The sequence below is a fragment of the Globicephala melas genome, chromosome 3 (assembly GCF_963455315.2).
Source record: "Globicephala melas chromosome 3, mGloMel1.2, whole genome shotgun sequence".
NCBI classification, from domain to species: Eukaryota; Metazoa; Chordata; class Mammalia; order Artiodactyla; family Delphinidae; genus Globicephala; species Globicephala melas.
Genome location: NC_083316.1, coordinates 9318131 through 9333963, shown reverse-complemented (window position 1 = coordinate 9333963; position 15833 = coordinate 9318131). Strand labels below are relative to the sequence as shown.

Here is a 15833-nt window from a genome sequence, read left to right as displayed (position 1 = left end):
TGAATAAGTGTGCTGCATTCTATGATTTATACACAGTATATTTCTAGTCCATTATTTGATATTGTTTAACATTAAGTTCTCTTTAATACACACACACGTATATATATAGTATAGTAAAACCTTTTGAGGATGATCCAGGCCTTTGTGGCCTTCTCTCAGATTCTTAATCTAATCCCGAGGTAGAATCCTGATCATCTCCTGATATTGACAAGGTAAAAACTTGCTTAAAAGTACGTGAATGGGGCTTCCCTGGTGGCGCAGTGGTTGAGAGTCTGCCTGCCGATGCAGGGGACACGGGTTCGTGCCCCGGTCCGGGAAGATCCCACATGCCGCGGAGCAGCTGGGCCCATGAGCCATGGCCACTGAGCCTGTGCGTCCGGAGCCTGTGCTCCGCAATGGGAGAGGCCACAACAGTGAGAGTCCCGCATACCACAAAAAAAAAAAAAAAATACATGAATGTTATACTCCTAACCAGGACCTTGGGCATCAAATCCCTTCTCTCTTGTTGTCACTGAAGGTTCACAGGACCAGGTGATTTTCCTAAGCATAATGGATTGTTAATTTTAAAATGGGTACGTAGTCGTAGAATATAAACATTTTCCATAAATCATTATGGCTTACAAGGAGAAGTTTATGGGTACTAATTTGTTGTTCATTTCCCTTGGGCTGTTATCACTAAGCACACCCTTTTAGAATTTCCAGGGCAACTAAGTGCTTGTAGGTATGAAGTTAATTTTTTATTGTGGGGCATGTTTTTATTGAAAAAGTCTAGTTGCATTAATGAATAAATAAATAGTATTTAAAACTCAATTGTTACTGAATAAGTATTACAGTAAAACTGATAAGATTCTTTGTAATCTAATGCACTTTTAGAAGTCTTCAATAGAGGCAGAAATTCACTGGCACTTAAAATACATGTGATTAAAAATGGCAAATAATGGCATAAATCTTGCCTGAACATTTTACATTATTTTCACCTCTCAACCCCTAAAAGGCTACTGCTGGGCTAAGATTTACTTAAGGTGCCCAGTATCCGTAATGGTTCAGAAATTCCCATTATTTTACTGTTTGTCTCTCTGCAGTTCAGCCGGTAGAAAACTTGCTAGTTGAAACTGCTCCTGCTTATTCTGAAATAATAGACACCAGTCCCCAAAAGGGGGTCCTAGCCTAACCAGTCCACCCCACTGGCTCCAGGCTGGGCCTGAGATGTGAGGCAACAGGGGTCGCCAGTTCATGGGGACCAGCAGATGGGAGAAGGAGAGGGGGCTTACGGGAGGGATTCACTGGGCATCTCTTTGGCATCAATCTGGCCCCCCACAGTCTGTTCTCAACCCCACAGCCAGAGGGATCCCCTCTGTAGACCCAGCGTTATCAAGGTATAACAGCGTTATCAAGGTATAGACAATAGACATGTCATTTTAGGCCTGTAGCTTATGAGTTTTGACAGATGCATACATCCTTGCAACCACCGACAGACTGATCCTCTAAAAATATGAACCAGATCACGACATTCGGATGGCTCCCAGATCTGTCAGAGAAGAAGCCAACGGCCCGCTGAGGCTGACAAATGCTGTGTAATCTGCACCCCATTGCCTCTCTCAACATGGTCCCCAAGACTTGCTCCACTTCACTCGCTGGCCTTCTCACCTCTTGTCTGACGTGCCAAGCATGCTCCTGCCTCAGTGTCTTGTGACCCTTCTCCCTTTCGGAACGTCCCTTCCACCCGGCAGCACCTGCAGGTCTGTGCCCCAGGTCACCTTCTCGGCAAGGTCTTCCACAGCCACTGTATTTGCAGTGTCAGCGGACACACACACACACACACACACACACACACACATCTGGCCTACGTCTGCTCTGCTTTATTCTTCCCATCACGCTTGATCAGTTTCCTGTGGCTGCCATAACAAAGTACCACAAACTAGGTGGCTGAAAGCAGCAGAAATTATACTGTAAGAGTTCGGGAGATCAGAAGCCCCAAATCAAGGTGTTGGCAGGGTTGGTTCTGTCTAGAGGCTCCGAAGCAGAAACCATGCCATGCCTCTCTCCTTCTGGCAGTTGCAGGAAATCCTTGGCATCCCTGGGCTTGTAGCCACCTCCCTGCCATCTCTGCTTCCATCTTCGCATCACCTCCTCTCTCTGTCTCTTTGTGTCCTTTTCTGTCTCTTATAAGCACACTGCCATTGGATTTAGGACCCATCCTAATCCAGTGAGAGCCCATCTTGGTCCTGAATTACATTTGCAAAGACCCTGTTTCAAATAAAGTGACATTCTGAGGTTCCGAGTGGACTTGAATCTGGCGAGGGGGGGGGGACACTATTCAACCCAATACACACTTATCACTATCTGGCAAATAATATATTTTGCCCTTTCAGGAATTAACTGGCAGTTACCATTAGAAGGTTCCCCAAGGACAGGAACTTTTGCCGCGTCCACTACTGCATCCTCAGTGGCCACTCAGTGAACGTTGGCTGGAGGAGGGAGGGGTTCATGGCTGAATCCCAAGGTGAAGCAGGCAGCCAGGCAGCTGAGGGTCAGAGAAGCTGCAGTTCCGAATAGATAAACAGGAGGTGGTTGGGAATTCAGGGTAAATTAATAGAGGCGTCTGCCTGATAATCAGAAGTCAGGGAGGACTCCCAGAGGCATACATTGGAGGTGGTGCCTCTCGGGATACTGCAGACAGCTCCCGCTACACCCTTGGAGTCACTCCAATGGGGTGGTCTCTGCTAGGCTTAGGAGGGCCATATCCTGGGGTCAGGTGGGCCTCTGCATCTGATATACAGACTAACACAAAGTCAGTGATGTAAAAAAACACCTTTCTTCTCCTATGGTTCTGAAGGCCAGAAGTCTGAAATCAGGTGTACTGGCCCGTACGTAAGGTGTCCGCAAAGCCATGCTGCTTCCAGAGGTTCTGGGCAAAATCCTTCTCCTTGGCTTTTCCAGCTTCAAGTGCCGCATCCCTTGCATTCCTTGGCTCCTGGCCCCTTCCTGTGTTCTCAGAAGCAGCAGCGTGTCATCTTGCTTCAGTGGTCTGTTACCTTCTGATTCTCTGTGCAGTTTGTTTTGCCATGTAAGGTGACATGAACGTGTTCCAAGGATTAAGACCCGGACACCTTTGGAGCATGATTCAGTCTCTACCCCAGTACCCTAACCAGAGACCTGCCGCAAATAGCGGGACATGTAGAGAGATCCCAGATTCTTTCCTCCTGGTTTCCCGGTGCATGAAGTGGTGGGGATTGTGTCCTTTCACCTAACAGGGACGGCCCCTTCTCTCCTCTGTGAGTTTCTCTTCTGACAGCAGAGCAGTTTGTAAAGAAAGAGTCAAATCTGCACCAAGTTAAGCAAGCATGCTGGCCTTTTGCTCATCGCATTTGCGTTCTCTCTCTTTCGTGGGCTTGATTTTTCATTCCTGTTTCACCACATCCTCATAGGCGATTCGTCTGAGTTGCTTCAATATTTCTTGAAAAGAGAAGGTATAATTAATAATACAGATTTTAGATGAGAAAAGTGTCACTGACAATAGGGAAGAACTGCTGGCTTCGGGGTCCCAGTTTCTAATTTCCCGGGAGCTAAACGTGTCTACAAGGAGTAGTATGGTCGCTCCACCCAGAGACAGGTGGAGAAACTATGGTAGAGTGAATGAACGCTGTTGGTTTCTCAAAATGTAAAGCTTGGAGAGAGACACTGCTTTCTACAAACTATGGCAATTGTGTTTGCTTTCTAGGCAGTCATAATTCCAGTGCTGCCATTTATATAAAAGCAAAGATGTGTTTTATAAATGTGATTAACCATATAAAGGGCAGCTTTTTGTTTTGGCGACAAACTGTTCAGGGATGAGAATTAAGACATTCGTGCTTCCATGGGTTCATCATTGGATAAGTTCTTATCTGTCAACAAGCGTGAAAACATCTCCATTTTAAGAAAAAAAAGAAAAATCTTTCCACCTAACTTATTCTTGTGACCACTGTCTCTGCATCCCCTTAACCCCATCATTTCAACAAGACCAAATCAAAAAACAAAACACCTCATCTCATTGACTCTGGATGGAAAAGTTAAAGCCAATATGGTCTTTAAAACTTTTAGCTAGAGTTCAAAAGATTATAAACGGTTGAGATTTTCATACCCTTAAATAATGTCCCTACAGCCCCGCTACCAATGTAGTTTATTGACCTTGCAGTCAAAAGTGAACTCTCTCCCTCTGACATGAAGCTTTGCTGAAAAATGACAGTTTGAATTTCTGAAGACTCTGATTGCCCTGGGGCTCTTTTCGACATGGAAGTCAACTTGATAAAAATGTTGTGACAGTACATCGGCTCTGTTTCATCGGCAGCCTAACACAGTAACAAATTTCAAACTGTTTGCTATTTAGCTCCGTGCTAAGCGCCTTGTAATTTTAACAACTCAGAGAGTCCTTAGAAGAGTGACGGTTTAGTCACAATATTGTCGGTCTGTGTGACAAGTTTTAATGGAGAAAAGGTTACATTTGCATATTCTCCAGTTCCATGAACATTTCTCAAGTGAAGCCCAGTAACAAATGAGAGTTATGAGCTGGGCTTCTGTAGAAAATTGTAGATGGTTCTTATTTTTCATTCTTCTCTTCTTCATCTAGTTATATACAACACCTGACATTTCTTGAGGGTCCACACTGTGTGCCGAACATTGCTCTAAGGGGTTCCTGTATATTACTTCTACTCATCCCAACAGCACTCTAAGGTAGAAATTATTATCTCAGTCTAACGGATGGACTCCATGGACATTTACTCAGAGCAGACCTCGCATGCCAGCCAGTGGAGATTCAACAGCAAACAAGACACAGACAGGAGGAACGCTCACAGAGGAACAGCATCTGAGCCAACTCTGACTGTGTCCAGAACACTTTGCCCTTCCTAGGACTCTGCCTCTGAAGGGAGATGGGGGAAAAATCATTTCAAAATGGCACGTTTTAATGCACAGTTTTTACTACAGGCTACAGTAGTATCTCTTGTTACACTTATATTCCTTCAAATAAGTCTAATGTCCAAATGAATACACAACAGTAAAAGGGTATTTTTTTAAATTAAATGGGTATGATATAAATTTTTAAAATATACATATATACATATATATATATACACACACCCTTATAACAGTCTTAGAGTAACAATTAGTAGAATATATCTAGCTTTTAATAGTTTGCCAAGCACTTTCACTTTCATACAGATTATTTTATGGTGGCTTTTAAAACGAAGTCCCATGGAATAGATGGCATCATTCTCTGTATTTGATCCATGGACACCAAGACCAGCCAGCACTGAGCGACTCTCCTGTATTTATAGTCTAGAAGGGGGAAAGCCAGATGCTCAGGTTCTGAACTCTTGCCTAATTATCCTGATGCCAAATCCTATGCCAGCTCTGTTACAGTAATCACGGAGTAAAAGATTCATAACACGCTTACTCAACAAAAATGATCAGATCCAGTCCATGTTTAGACCAGGGTATCTCAATCCTGGCTCTAATGATATTTTGGGACAGACAGTTCTTTGTCGTAGGGGATTGTGTCTACATTGTAGCATGCTGAGCCGTATTCCTGACCTCTGCCCCCCGAATGCCGGTAGCATCTTCCAGTTGTGACAACCAAAACGGTCTTCTGGCGTCGTCAGATGTCCCCTAGGGACACGGTTTTAAACATGTTTATGTTTTAGACATTGTCTAAAAAAAATCACTGTTTTAGACATTATTTCTGTTTTAGACATTACTTCAAGACAGTGATTACAGCAGGCATCATTGTTAGACGGTTAAATTTATCTATTTGAAAGCAGAAAGCTAGAGTTTTATTTCCACCCCACCACTTAAGTTCATGAACATCTCTAAGTCTAAATTTCCTCCTGCGTGAAATGAAAGGAAACTACATAAGACTAGTTAAGGATTAAAGCGTGAAAGCATGTGAACGGGGAACCTTGGCAACCGACTTTTGGTTTGTACTCGCAGTATTACTTAAGATTATTTTTTTGTCTGTCCTATAAGCCTAAACATATCTAAATTTCCTTAGATTTCTTTGTCACAGTACTGACCGCAGACCAGGCCCAGACTTTTTGTATTTGAGTGAAAGGCTCTATGTGATCTCATGCTAACCTTGCTTTCCAGCTTCATCTCCACCACCCGCCCCGCAATTCCCAGGCAGCGCCCCCGCCCCCCCAACGGCCTCCTGTCCCACAGCCCGCCTGGCTGAATGCACACCTTTTTCAAATCTGTCAACTCCTCTTATGGCCCCATATCTTCCCTCGTGCTGTTCTTCTGCTGGTTTTGTCTCTTCCAGAACTTTTTTTTGTCTTGTGAGCACTGTTTGTTCTTAAGGATTAAGACCTCGTGTGAAGGATAACCAACAAGGACCTACAGTATGGCACAGGGAACTATACCCAATGTTTCGTAATAATTATATGGGAAGAGAACCTGAAAAAGAATACACACACACACACACACACACACACACACACACATACACATATATCTGAATCACTTTGCTGTACATGTGAAACAACACTGTAAATCAACTATACTTCAATTGAAAAAAAAAAAAAAAGACCTCATGTAAAGAATCCATGCCTTGTACTGAATTCTGGCCCAAATAAGATAGACATTTTATTTCCTCTGGCTCTTCCCTAGAAGCACATAGGCAGCACAAAATCCAAGCGCAATCTCATCTAGGTAACACAAAGCTTTTCTAGAAAAAGAGACTTGGATGACTCTTTGGAATTTTCCTCCTTCTGTTGATTTTGGGCTGTGCGTGTGCGTGTGCGTGTGTGTGTGTGTGTGCATGTGTGTGCACGTGTGCGTGCGTGTGCGCGTACGCACGCACTCTCATGTGTGCGTCTGTGCATGCATGCATCGACACAAGCAAGGCCGTGTGTTTGCGTGTGTGCAGAGCCCCTAAGACTGTTCCTCCAGAGCTCTTGTTCAAAGACGTTCTTGATCTATGCTGTGTAAGCCTAATAGAGCAATTCCCATCTGGTTAATAAAATAGGCTGAAATGAATTCTTTACTAATCACTTTCCAATAGCACAGGCTTACCTGAATTCACCTTAGCCATCCAGCGTCTTTACATGATACTTCTAACTTTAATTTGCAGGTGTTCTGTAGCTTTTGATTTAACCTGAACAAAGGATATAATTTTAAGAGGCTGCTATTATAAGAACAAAGACTGTGCTTTCTGGATGTTGCACATTGAGGTGGTTTAGGATCATGCAACGGAAGGAAATGAAATTAAAAAGAAAAACAGGCTTCCTGTGTTTTCATCCATAATTTTTTTCTACTGTGATCACCTAGCCAAAAAAAAAAATCCAATAGTTTGTCCATTATCAGCAACCACTTAAGTATGTTTTGTGGCAAAGGTGCTCCTGTACTATATGCCCATTTGAAAATGGGTGTCTGCCTAAGATTTTAGGTAAATTTATTAGGTACTTACTGCACATTAAATCGAATGCTTTATGTTTCCCATAAAAACTGAGCCAATTCGAAAGGAACCCTATTCCGCATTGTCTTTAGTAGCTGTAAGGAGGTACCAACATGCTTCACGGTTTGCTTGACAACCTCTACGAGTCGTGATAAAGAAAAGATAAAGAGAACAGGTTAGAATCTATGAGGAAACTTTTAACCTTTGTCTGCTCCGTCTCTGTCCCATTTTTCATGACTCCTCTTCTGAGGTGACAACACTGACCTGGTGACAACATCAATAGGATGTATGCTTTTGAGTTGTTTTTCCAGGAGTCAAGTGATTGCTGCAAAGCTGTCTCTCTTCCAGCCTGGCCTTCGGAGAAATAGTACCCTTTTGTGGCTCGTGGGGTCAGGGTTTTATCTGTGGTCTCAGAGGTTGCTTTTTTATGTCTCTGTTAAAAATTGGCTCCCTGATGCAAGAATGGAACCCATACATCCGACCCTGTTAGCTCCATGCTCTGACTGGTTGAGCTGATCGATTTCACGAAAGAATATTCATTTGCATAATGGTACAGTTAACCTTGTGTTTTAGAATGGATTTAAGTATCCTGGAGCATATTTCTTAAAGTTAAATAAACAACCAGCTTCTTGGAGTAGCTCAGATGTAAACAGGAGGATACAGGAAAAGAATGTACCATGCATAAGGTTTATTAACATTGTTTGAATAAACCTAACTCTTTAAATAAATAATTTCCTTTTATAAAGTCTTCTTCGTTTTTTTTACAAATGTATTTATTTATTTTTAATTTATTTTATTTTTGGCTGCGTTGGGTCTTCGTTGCTATGTGCAGGCTTTCTCTAGTTGCGGCGAGCGGGGGCTACTCTTCGTTGCAGTGCATGGGCTTCTCATTGAGGTTGCTTCTCTTGTTGCGGAGCATGGGCTCTAGACCCGCTGGCTTCAGTAGTTGTGGTTCCCGGGCTCTAGAGCGCAGGCTCAGTAGTTGTGGCTCACAGGCTCAGTAGTTGTAGCACACAGGCTCAGTAGTTGTGGCTCACAGCCTCAGTAGTTGTAACACATGGGCTCAGTAGTTGTGGCTCACGGGCTTAGTTGCTCCGCGGCATGTGGGATCTTCCCGGACAAGGACTCAAACCCGTGTCCCCTGCATTGGCAGGCAGATTCTTAACCACTGTGCCGCCAGGGAAGCCCTATAAAGGCTTCTTGTTACAATACTTTTATCCCTAGAAAATTGTTGTGTTATGATAATAACAATAATAATTATAAATATAACAAAGATGGCATTAACTGCTATCATGACATTTTAGATTGGACCCATCCAGTTATATTTTCTCTTGTCTGATAATTTAACTAAATGCTGTACCTGAACAAGACTGTTGAAATAACATATTAGAAAATAAATGTGATCTTATAAATTATCTACTGAAGACTAAATGAAACATGTCTATATTAATAAACTCATATGCCATTTTAAGTCATTTTTTTCAGTCTTCATAAACATGTTACTTCAGTTGATACATTTAAGATTATATATGTATATGTACACATGTATATACTTACAAACCATTTACTCAATGAAATCTTTTCAAATCCTTTTTTAAGTTGGTGCATGGGCAAGGAAACCAGAACAATCAGTTGTGAAATATTCCCGTGTAAACTCTCATAGGCGTTACATAAGTGAGTTAACCATAGGCTAACAGTATTGCAGGATTTCCCTCTCATGTTCTCCTGCCTTCCTTTTGTTCAGAGAATTTGGATGGAGAGACCCGGAACTGCCTGAAGTGATTCAGATGTTGCAACATCAGTTTCCTTCGGTCCAGTCTAATGCTGCAGCCTATTTACAGCACCTCTGCTTTGGAGACAATAAAATTAAAGCCGAGGTAAGCACTACTTGGAATCGCAAATGACTGGTGTCAGATTCATCACCTCTTAGGTGTTCAGAGTAATGTTGAAAGAGAAAGAAACACGAAACTTAAAGTTATGTTATCAAAACTTAGATCCACATTTATGACTGAAGCATAGCACTTTTCATCTAAGTATTTGGCATGCCTATGTATACATTCTTCTTTTTTATATTTGAATACTGAAGGAATAGAGGACCAAGGATATATGCTAGTATCACAGAGGCAAGATTATGAAATGCTATACTTTTGGTGTGATTCGCCTTTTTCTTCCCAATTCCATCTCTGGAGTCATCTCTGCTTCTAAATCCTAAAGAAATACAAAGCATCTTTGTTGTCTCGTCAAACTTCAGCAAGATTACCACATCAATATATGGTATCCTCTGTCCTTTCTGGAAAACTCATTGGTAAGGTGGGAACTTTAGGCAATAAACCAGCTCTGTGTTATAACCAAGCATTCTGAGCCATTTACAAAGATGCCAGTGGATATCATACAGATACATGTGTTCTGTTAAAGAGACTACTATCTGTGTCCAGCATGTAAACAATTGTTAACATGCTCTAAGTTTTTGGAATACTTTAAAGTGCATAAATTGTGGTGTGTGATATTTCTGGAAAATCACAGTGGTCAGCACAGCTAACTCTGATTTTTTAGACAAGGGACAAAGCGTTTGCATATGAGCAGCTGAGTAATCAAATTTTTAGCAGAGATTTTATAAGCTACAAAGAGTCATCTCCATAGCATGTAAGCAATTTTGAGGATGAGTCTAAATTAGTTTAAGAGTGGAAAGAGGAGATTTGAAGATATAATTGCAATTTATTATAGATTTTGCTTGCTTGCATTGAGATGTATATAGCCTAGCAGCTTTTCATTTTTTTTTTTTCCTGTCTCTATTTCCCTGGGACTATGGAGGGCTTGACCCATGCTCATTCTTACTAGAACAGTCATATTTCTTTATGGAAAGAATATAGGGCAGTGGTTCTCAACCAGGTGTGACTTTGCCTCCCGAGGGACACTTGACAACATCTGGAGGTATCGTGGGTCGTCAGAACTGAAGACGGTTGTGGTGGAGCCTTCAGCATCTAGTGGGTAGCAGTCAGGGTTTTAACCCAACTCAGGTTCAGACGCTCACCGCTCAAAAGCTGGTACTTGAGAGACAAGTGTTGGTAGGAAAGGAAAGATTGCTTTATTCAGGAGACCAGCAACCTGGGGAGAAGGTGGACCTGTGTCCAAGAAGCAACTACCAACTGCTGATCAGGGGGCAAGAGCTTTTAGAGGGGGGTTTCGGGGGTGTACAGGTGGCGGGCGTGGCTACATGCAGAACAGCACAGTCGGCTCTGACGGTCATCTCGAAATTGGTCATGCCATGGTCTGATCAGGGTCATCTTGATTATTTTAAGTACAGTTAGTCTTCAGTTCCAGGGTCGGCTTGTTCCCATGTCCTTGAGGCCAGTTCTTGGAATTGTGCGAGACGGAGCAGCTTATGTCACGGCTTCAGTCTGGGCATCATGTAGTTAACTTCTTCCGCCAGGTGGGTGTTTCAGTATCTACAAATCAGCTCCAAGAATATGGCTCAGCATATTACCTGTAGCTCTTGGGGAGGAACTAAAGGTCTTCGACTTTGTTTAATGGCTGAACTATTATTACTTTGTCTTGCTTGACTGTTTCCCTCTCTTTCTGCGTTTTCTCACTTCTCTGATTAAACTTATTCTTTGGCTAAAGTTTTTCTACAGACAAGAGACAGGTGGACAACACAGAGGGTCTGTCCTGGGAAGGCCCCATAGGGTCCTGCTCGGTTACGAAGGATGCTGCAGAACGTTCTGTAATACGCAGGGCAGCCTCCATAACGAGGAGTTGTCCAGACCCAAATATCAGTAGTGCCAAGGCTGAGATCAAAGAAATGATTGTTCATCTAAGATAACCTTCAAGTGTCAAAAAATACTCTTAAAATGATCTAAGAATAAAGTTATGTGGCTCCTGTCCCAAATGGTAATTATTGTAATCATTCTCTGCCTTTAGTAAAAAACAAAGTAGCCATTCAAAATGAAGGATAGATTTCTGATTAAGGGGTAACGTACCATCATTTTTGGAAGATGATGCCTTTGAGGGTTTCTCTAGAGACCATGAAAGTGTTTCATCCCATGACTGGCATAAAGTTGATTCAGAAGTGGTGTGGCTACCCCTCAGCAGCAGGACTCCTCCCCCAGATTTGGTTCCGATGTCAAGACTGAGGACACTGCACACACCCCACGAGAGTGTGAAAAGGTGTGTTACTCACATAATGAGGCTTATGAGGGTGAGCAGGGCGGCTCCCATAAGGGGCTGAACTTGGCTGGAGAGCACAGGGAAGAAGAATGGCTCAGGGATTTGGTGGTGGTTATGGGCTGTACCGGGGTGGGGTTCGTACATGCAGACAGGGACTTGCATGGCTTGAACCTCCTACTGGTGCCAAAGGAAGAGGCATGAGAGCTTTGTTATCAGCTTGCTCAGCTGTGGGCAGAAGAGAAAGAACTGTCAGGGGCCAAACATGAAACAACGCAGTCAGATGCCATGACTGGGCAAGTTCAAAGTTGCTGCCTCTGTCTACATGATCCATGACTGGCTTTGAAGCCTCTCCACAGCAATGGCACCCAACAGCTAACTGACTACGGACTTGTGTATGGCCACATCAGAAGCATCCCCATGCCCTGTGGGAGACAAAATGTGGTGTGAGGGAAGGGGTGCCCAGCACACACATCAGTGTCAGAGAGATACATCTTCCCACACCGCTTGCCTACTCACCCGCTGTGTCTCCTTGAACAAACTGGTTGTTGACTCTTACCTTTAAAATAGAGATGCTGATACCTCCCCTGTAGAGTCTCTGTAGGGACTAAATGACTTAATGGATGCAAACTGCTAAGTGGTGACTACTCAGTTATTCATATTTTTTTTTGGCCAGGAACACAGTTAAGACACTTAAGTCACTATTTTATCTTATGTGTGTATGTATGTGTCTGGGTGTATGTGTGATCACTTTTTCATTTTGCTGTGGGTGCCCCCCAAGGTTGCCTGTACCACCTTTCCCGACAGCTGATCCTTAGAGCTGTGGTTCATGTGGAATTCATTCCTCTCCTCCACCTCCTAAAGGCTCTGGACGCAGACAGGACCCCATGATAATGTCCCCCGGGTACCTGGGAGGCTGTGATGACAAGGAAGGGAAAGGTATGTAGGGCACAGCCTGATGTCATGTTGACAAAATGAGATCAGAGTTAGTAAACGTGAGCCAAAGGAACGGGGCAAATGTAGGAGGCCCACATAAAATGCAGAGTGAGCCATCTGGAGTTTCTCTTCGTCTCTCCTTCAGTCACACTGGGAGCCCACGTGTGTGCTTGTGTATACACACACACACACACACACACACACACACACACACACACAGATATACAGATGTGTAGGGACTTTGCACAGACCTATTTTGTTCTCTCATTCTAACTCAAGCCCAAACCATCATTAATGGTTCTCCCTTTGTGACGGATGGCTGCCTATCATCTCTTCATATACGGGCATTGATTTTTGTAATTACCTGTTGTCCAAATACTTTCCAAATTTGCTCAGTCTTCTAGTCTTTCTATTGCGTTTTATTGAATTGATTTAGCCCTTCCGTCTACATTTCATTATTGGTATTGACTTTGTCCACACAATGGATAGGCCGCTGAGCAAAAGGCAGAATTAAATCTCCTGTATGTGGAGGGTCATAAATCATGGCTTTCTCGTTCCTTATTACAGTGCTTTGTACAGTTTTCAGAGAATGAAGCCAAGAAATTAAGTTTTGCTCAAAATGATGCAGGATCTCATAGGTACAAAGTCGAGAATTCACTTCCATAAATCAGCAGACAGAAACCGTGTCCCTAACTTCTCCTACTGGTCTAGTGAACTTGGATTTGAGGCATTCTCCTGGTTCCCTCCCAGCAGGGAGGTGGAAATGAGGGGAGAAGGATGGGTGTGGTTAGTTCAGCAACCACCAGTGACTATGGGAGAGTCTGCAATCCACTGGGTGCCCTGACCCGGGCACAACATTCAGTTAGGAAATGCTTTGAAGACCAGCAAGTGTCCAAAAATTGGGATAGGAGGGTGTCATGCAAACAAGAGTTTAAAGTCAGACTAAGATCAGAAGAAAAGCAGTTGAGGAAAAACAAAAGAGGAGGGGGGAAGGAGACAGTGGAAGCAGAAGATCCAGGCATTGTAGCAAACACCCCACAGCTCATCTGGTGCAGCTCATTTCCGTGGGCTGAGGAGTAGCTAAGATGTAGGCGGGTCCCCCAGCTTTAAAGAGCAGAGGTGTGATTGGCGTGGATGGCTGTCAGTAATGTTTGAACTATGTCTGCCGTGCACGCTGCCTCCTAAATTGTTGGGAATGTCATAATAAAATGAGCTTTAGATAATCTAGGTAGTTTTTAGACATGAAAACCTGCTCATGTGTATGTACTATAGGCATCTTTTAGGAGGTGCCTAAATGTTGATAATTTTTTAATGGTTTTTCAAAAATCCTTTTTTCATTCTTTCCGGGAACCTTCATCAGTTAAGAACATTAAGGACATCTCATTGATTTAGGGATAATACTAAGTGCCTCCCATGAGTTATAATGATTTGGATTTATTTGCACTCCTCCCTCCTGTGTTTTCCCCCATTTCTTCTCATGCATAAATAGAGTAGGCAGGTGGGCATCCCCAGTTCACACCGGGCAGGCATACACAGCCAGGGGTATATATATCCATGGGTGTGCTACGTGGTGGCATTCAAAGCAGTATGTTGTCTGGAGATAAAAAGGTATTTGCACATTTTTATGTGACAAGAAGGGATTATTTTTAAATGTTTGAATCCTTTATTTCATTGTAAATTAATAAATTAAATTTAATAAAAGTTTAATACAATTAAATCTAAAAATTTTTATAATTTTAAAATGTATTTTTTAACCATAAGACCATTCACTTAAATAGCATGCCTTTGTAAAAACTCAGACTTTATCATATGATGTTATACGTGAGAAGGACTTATATCCATGTCTCTGTAATGGATGAATGGCTGGTGACCACCACTGATTTAATTTAGATTTTGGCCTGATGGCCTCTTTGTATATGAAAAATTGTCTTCAGCCATCAATTGTGTAACCCAAGTATTTGAAGATCTTAGACAGTAAACGTTTGCAATCTGAAGACAAGAACGATTTCTCTAAGAAACCAACACTGATTTTATTTTGCTAACTCCCAACGAAACTCTCCCCAATTATCATCATCCTAACTCCAATAAAACATTTCTTGTTTTTAAAGAAATGGAATTTCCAGTTCTAGTGGAAAGAAGAGTTTATTGACAGCCTGTTCTGGGTTAGTAGGAGAATCAAATATTAATAACATAGATCCTACCTTTAAGGGATCCACAACCCCCTGGAAGAACAACATGTAAACAGGGCAATATAACACCTTGTGCAAATAAGCTCCACGGAAAAGCAAATCACCATATCCTGTGAGTCTGTTTGCAAAATGCTTAAAACCTAGCCTTGTGGAGTCTTGAAACCTAGCCTTGTGGAGTCTTGAAACCTAGCCTTGTGGAGTCTTTTAAAACCTAGCCTTGTGGAGTCAGAGAAAAATTCCTACTTCCTACAGTGATGAGTACACTGGATTTTAAATTAGAAGTTGCCAGAAAATATAGCCAAAGTCACACTCAGTTAGGCTTGATGGAATAGGGGTTAGACTTAAGGTTATCAGTCCTTTGGAGAGCGCGTGCGCGTGTGTGTGTCTGTGTATGTGTGTGCGAGTGTGTGCGTGTGCGTGTGTGTGTATGAGATCATGTCCATATAGTTTCAATATGTTTGTACCATTTACACTCATTTTTTCCCAGTAGCATTATTTTCTTTAGTGCTGTTAACTAGAACATAGAAATTGACTTCTCTGTATAAAAATACACATACTGTCCCCCTCTCCCATAATTTTTATTCTACTCAGACTGATTTAGAGCATTTCATATGTTAAAAAAAAAATTCAGACTTGCTCCTATCTACTACACTTAAAGGGCTTCATAGTTTCTATTTTATTCTCAGTTCTTTCTACCTCACGGAATTCAAGAGAAGGTGCTATCCATCTTTTCAGTTGATTAGTTTTGAATCATTTCTTCTCTTTCCTTCATCATAAATTGTTCCACAGTTTTTGAGAAAGAGCCTTTATGAGTTACTAGATGTCAGGAGACAGCGTCCCACTGAGCTGACAAGCACGGGCCCTGGAGCAAGGCTGCCTGCCTTTGAACCCTGGCTGCTCTCCTACTTTCTAGCTCTGTGATCTCGGGCAAGTTTCTTTACCTCTCTGAGCTTTCGTCTCCCAGACCGCAAAATGAATCCACATCGCTGCAGAGAAAATGCACACAGACTGCCAGTCAGAGTAAGTGGGTTAAGACATGTGGGTTATTGTTAGTATATGTGGAAAATATAAATTAAGGAAATCGCTTCCTGACAATCTCATAGTGTTATAGACAGAATGCC

General features: G+C 42.4%; 1 protein-coding gene across 9 annotated transcripts in view; it reads left to right on the top strand.

Annotated features, from left to right (window-relative positions):
- The window catches only part of CTNND2 (catenin delta 2), a 930830-nt gene that overhangs the window by 664587 nt on the left and 250410 nt on the right, over positions 1 to 15833 (top strand). For all 9 annotated transcript variants that reach the window (XM_060295662.1, XM_060295656.1, XM_060295659.1 and 6 more), the window contains one exon: positions 9171 to 9303. In XM_060295662.1, the coding sequence (XP_060151645.1) occupies positions 9171 to 9303 (133 nt within the window). The remainder of the gene's footprint in view (positions 1 to 9170; positions 9304 to 15833) is intronic.